The sequence below is a fragment of the Vombatus ursinus genome, unplaced genomic scaffold (genome assembly GCF_900497805.2).
Source record: "Vombatus ursinus unplaced genomic scaffold, bare-nosed wombat genome assembly UNPS02014797.1, whole genome shotgun sequence".
Classification (NCBI taxonomy): domain Eukaryota; kingdom Metazoa; phylum Chordata; class Mammalia; order Diprotodontia; family Vombatidae; genus Vombatus; species Vombatus ursinus.
Window position 1 is genome coordinate 9,565,630 of NW_020954575.1, and position 5,238 is coordinate 9,570,867.

The 5,238-nt window shown below is 46.1% G+C and overlaps 1 protein-coding gene across 3 annotated transcripts in view; it reads right to left on the reverse strand.

Moving 5' to 3' along the window:
* The window catches only part of HLF (HLF, PAR bZIP transcription factor), a 79,181-nt gene extending 74,592 nt beyond the window's left edge, over positions 1-4,589 (reverse strand). For 2 of the 3 annotated variants that reach the window (XM_027870360.1, XM_027870359.1), the window contains exons 1-2: positions 4,416-4,589; positions 1,957-2,289 (exon numbers count right to left, since the gene is read on the reverse strand). In XM_027870360.1, coding sequence (XP_027726161.1) covers positions 1,957-2,289; positions 4,416-4,530 — 448 coding nt within the window. In that variant the 5' untranslated portion in view covers positions 4,531-4,589. Of the gene's footprint in view, positions 1-1,956; positions 2,290-3,937; positions 4,360-4,415 lie in introns of those variants that run through there. The other variant, XM_027870361.1, reaches the window with a different exon arrangement.
* Positions 4,590-5,238: the final 649 nt, after the last annotated feature.

The window sequence follows — 5,238 nt, forward strand, 5'->3', positions numbered from 1 at the left end:
GTGAGGCAGGGTCCGCTCTTACAGCTGTCAAATGTTAGGATGCACTTTAGGCAAAAGAAAGATGAATTCCCATGCAAGCTACACACCTGAACACAGGACCTGTTTAGAAAATACCAATGAACTGATAGATTTTTAGTCAACTAGGTCAAAAGGCAAAGGGGCATAGTGCCTTTTCATCCATTACTGGGACTGAAATACCCAAATGAAGTAATTATCCTTCTGAATGCACTCTGATATTGAATTCTGGGAGAAGTTACTTGCCCTACCTAATAAATTCAAAACAAGACATACCCTAATCCCTGTAAGACAGGTGCAAAGCCTTCTGAAAAGAAGGTATTTGGGGACATAAGAGAAGATACATGAGACAAAACATGCGAAGCAACTGCAGTGCTAAAGTCTAGTCCTGCTTAGACATTTGCTTTTCCTCTGGATCTTTTGCTTCTGCTTTTCCAATTTTACACAGCTACTGATTTCTCTGGACATTGTCCTCACAAGCAGATACCCCCAACAATAGCATGGTCCATTCTCTAGAGACCAAGCTTATGTCCCAAGAAAGGGAGGGGTTTCCCAAGGCTCTGCTGGAGAGGAGGTAAGTGGCTCAGAGTCAAGATTCCAACTTGGAGAAGGAAGAGTTGAAAAGACACCCCCCCAACTCAATTTTAAGAGAACAGTTTTCTTATTCACATGGTTTCCTTCTATTTTCATTACTCTCTTCTTATGTCTCAGAAATTGCCACAGAGGAGAACAAAGACTATAATAAAGGTCTCTCATACAAGCCCATCATTGCCACACTTCCTCCATCCTTCCCTCCAGACTCCAGACCCTGATGGCTTCTCTGGTTCCATCTTTCTTCCCAGTTACCCAAGTATGAAAGTGTCCTTATTTTTCCCCATTTTGCACTGAGCAAGAACTTTGTAGGTGTGCAGAAAGATTTTTTTCTTTCTGCCTTTTATGTGCAGAAGGGATTTTAAGCACCAGTTATGTCCCATGAAATTCCAGGCAAGGATACAACTGCATAAATTACCATGAGACCATTTTTTTGGGGGGAGGGGGTTCTGCCATGAAGTTCCTTTAAATACTGAGCACCCACAACGCACCTTAAAATATATTACCAAACATATTTATAGACAATTTTTCAAGAACAAAGTGGGATTAAATGAGGGGTCTGCTTTTTTTATACAAATCTAAAATAAGGCATCTGATTTATAAGAAAATGGCTAAAAGGCATCAGAAGAGTAGGGAAGATTGGTTCTAAACTGACTAGTAAAAGGGTCAGATCTCCTTTTCTGACACTTAAATTTCTCAGTCAGACCACCAACAGCCCAAGACCAAGGATACTGCTTCTCACCCACAATTATTCTCCTCTCTTCTCCCATTTCTTTTCTTCAAGCCAAATCTACAGAGCTATGAAATGAAGGGCTACCAGGAGAACTGAAGCAGTGTTATAAGCCCATCTGAATCATTCAGGCAAGAAAATTCAAGCAAAAAACATTTATTAAGCATCTACCATGTACAAGACATTAAGCTAGGCCCTGAGGGAGATACTACTTTCTACCTGTTTAGCTAGGCAATTTGGGTATTAAAAAAAAAAAAAAAAAGGATTTGCGAGGACTGGTGGGTTTTCAGAGATTTAGAGCTGGAAAAGACCTTCTAGGTCATCAAGTCCAACTACTTTATTTTACAGATGAGGAAACTAGAGGCCCTGAACCTGGGCCATGGAAGTGACTTGCCTAAGGTCACACTGGTAATAAATATCAGAGGCGGGATCTGAACCCAGGTCCTCTTGACTCCAGAGCCAGGGCACTGTTCCCCTGTACCAAGTGTCTCTCCGAGCTGAGGTCCCTGTGGAGGGAAACATTCGGACTCCTAGTTCTCTGATCCCCTGGGCATGGCCAGGAAGCCTCCATCTCCCCCCCTCCCCACCCAGTGGGGGGGGAAGCCTTCCAGGAGGTTTACCTGGTCTGATGGGGCTCTGCAGGCAGTTCTGAGAGGAGATGCTGGGGTGAACCGAGGTGGAGGCCCGGCTGCTGAGGTCCATGACAGAGGGGGCGGCTGAGGTTGCTGGCTGCAGCCCAGGAGGGTGGGGGCTATGGTCATGCTGAGAGGGGCTTGGGGGGATGCCATTTTCTGACAAGAATTCTTCCAAGTCCATATATTCCAACTGGAAAGTATCTCCATCATAGGGAAGGGTTTTGTCCCACAAGGTGGGCCCCAAGAAAGCAGACTGGGGGACCATAGGGCTACTGTTGTCATCATCCAGCTTCTTCTTGTCTTTTTCTTTACCAAACGCTATAAAAGAAAACAAAAGTTCATTTATTTTTCTTTTTAAGGAAAACCAATTTTGCTCCTTCTCTACCCCACTAATCTCCCCTTCCAAAAACCACTAGGGGAATTTTCTCATCCCAAATGGCACTATGTCCTGCTGTATTTGTCCTCAGTGGACCTCAGGTAATCCAGAGTTAAAAGTCAGGCTGGATGTGGAGTTCTGTCTGCTTTTTGCAATCTCCCTATTTACTTTGGAAAGAGACAACTGCTTTTCTGGTTGGGGCTTCAGCATGAGCTAAGATAAAAACTTGCAGTCTAAGACTGATCCGTGAGCGCCCACAGTGGGACAATCAGTTGAACAGTTCAGTTCTGTCTGAGGAGATAAAAAAATTTACATGTACAATAGGGGAGAATCTTTACTGTGATTATTTACAACCTGGGTTAAATATTTGGATTTTACACATTCATTCACTCACTCACTATACTGTTATATCTCAATCCCAATCAACTCTACATAGGGTTCATAAAAATCCAGATTTACAAAACATATTAATTATTCATAGGGGCTGTTTGATAAAAGGCTTCTTCTCCTTATAAAAAGCCACGGAGATATTTCTTCAAATGCCAAATACCCGAGGGTATTTCAAGAGGATTCCGTTTAAAAAAAAAATAAACTATATCTGTATACAACTTTTCAAGAACACAGCTGTTGCTTAACAGAGAGACAGCACCAGCACACACACACGGTACTAACATGTGTGCATGTAGCTATCTTGTAGAGGCAAATACCTGATATTTCATTCCATCTATAATTGATCATTTGACATTTGTCAATTTCAACCGAAAGAAGTCCCCAAGGGGAATCTGGCCCCTAAGTACCTGGGACAACTCTGTAAACACCACATTCGTAAATGCTGTCAATTTCCTGACAACTTGGATTAAAATGCTGAACACAGTCAAGCTAAAATACATTAGTTCCTTCACGTGTCCTTTTTTTTTTCAAAGTGGGTGGGGAGAGGGGATTACAAGCATTCTGCATTTCGGGAATTTAACAAGTCCCTTAAATTCGTAGCAACAAGTCTAGATTAAGCAAAGAATGTACAAATCTCCTGAAAACAATTTTAAGAAGGGAGCCATTTATAGTACTTTACACTACAAATGACCAGCCTTACTGTTGTGATTAGCTGGGAAACAGAACTGCAGAAGCCTTAAATCGCAAATCTATCACATTTCCAGTATAACGCACTTTGCCGGCAGCAGACCTGAGGAGCAGCAGTCACTGGGGTCTATTCCTCAGACTATCTTTCCCCAACACCTTTAACACCAAAATGTCATGAGACTTCGTCTTACTTTACACGTGAGCATCCTTTCAAGTCCTCTCCCACCAGGAAAGGTGGAGGGGGAAACTGACCAGAGAAACTAGCACGGGGATCAGCTTTCAACAGAAAAGCCATTCTCTTCATCCACTACACCCCTTTCAACTTCTGAAAGTAAAAACGCCTCCTAAAATTCCTTCCTCATCCACACCTTCAATTTCTTAATAAAAATAAAAACAACCAAGATCCCATTACTATGGTATTACGCTGCTCATGTACTGCTGTCTGCAAACCACTCTCCAAAAGTCCCTCAAAACCACGTAAAGTATAAATGTAGAAGAAATTTATACTCTTACCTCTCAAAGCTCCCCTCTCCTTCAACTTTACTCGTGGGAATATCTAATGGGGGTGGGGGAACTTCCCCACTCCACCCCTATTTTAAGTTGCATCAGCTCCTACCTGCACTGCTGAACAAACCACAGAGGTTGGGCACTGGCTCCCAGAATTACTTAAAATAAAGCGGAAAGCCGATTCGGGGGTGGGCGATGGAGGAGGAGGGGAGAGAGGAGAGCGAGTGAGAGCCAATCCTCAATTGCATCCAAGCAGAGGCAGCAGCGGGTCTGGCTCTGGGGAGTGCAGGAGAGAGTATAGGGAAGAGAATGGGGAGGGCAAAGTGGGGTGGGGGGGTGAGGTGAGAGCGGCTGGAGATTCAAGGTGGGTGCCCAGAAAGAAAAGCAAAGTCGGGGAAAGCCCCAACCGTGGAGTAGGTCGCTTTCTCCAAATCAGGGGAACCCGAGGAACCCAAGCGGCGGCAGCGGCGGTGGTGGCTCTCACCGTCTTCGGGGTGCAGGGGCAGCTTCAGGGGGTTCTCCAGCAGCGACTTGAGCACGCCGTAAGTGGGAGGGATGAACGTGGGGTTCAAGGGGAGCGGTCGGGACATTTTCTCCATCTCGTTGTACTAGATGGTCTTTTTTTCTTTTCTTCTCTTTTCTGTTTGCCAAAAAAAAACCAAACAAACCTCCCCTTTCCCCCCCAATCCCCCAGCCCCAATTTGCTTTTCCTTCCTCTGTCAATGTGTACTCCTCCCAGGCGGTGGGGAAGCCAGGGGAGTGTGAGGGAAATTATGCTAATATAATCAAGTGCCTAGACACACACACATAAAAATGAAAAATACAGAAGTTTCAGGAAATAGCTAGTCCTGGGCAAGCGGCCGAAGTGCAAGACGGGCTCCAGCAGGACCCTTCTCAGACCCCCCCCTCCCCTGCAAAATGTTACTTAGGGCGAAAACTGCAAAAACAGCAGAGGGGACTGTAAAATTAAAAAATGCACAGCATAGCCTGATCACCTGCGCCCCAAAAGCCCGAGGCCATGCGTGTTTCCCACCCCCACCCCCCCCCCCCCGAGGCTGCTGCTGCTCCTGCTCCTGCTCCTGCTCCCAGCTCTTGGCCCACAGCAGCCCGCTCAGTGCATTCGGCAGCCCATGTGCAGGGACGCAGGCAAAAGTGACGTCAGGGCCCGCACCGCTCCCCCATAGGCGTGCGGGGGCGGGGCCAGTGCCCCCCCCCCTCCCTCGGCTCCCTGCCTCTGCCTCCCCCCTCCTCCGACCACCGCCGTCACGATACTGAGTTTAGCGTCGTCGCGCGCGTCCTTCCCAGGC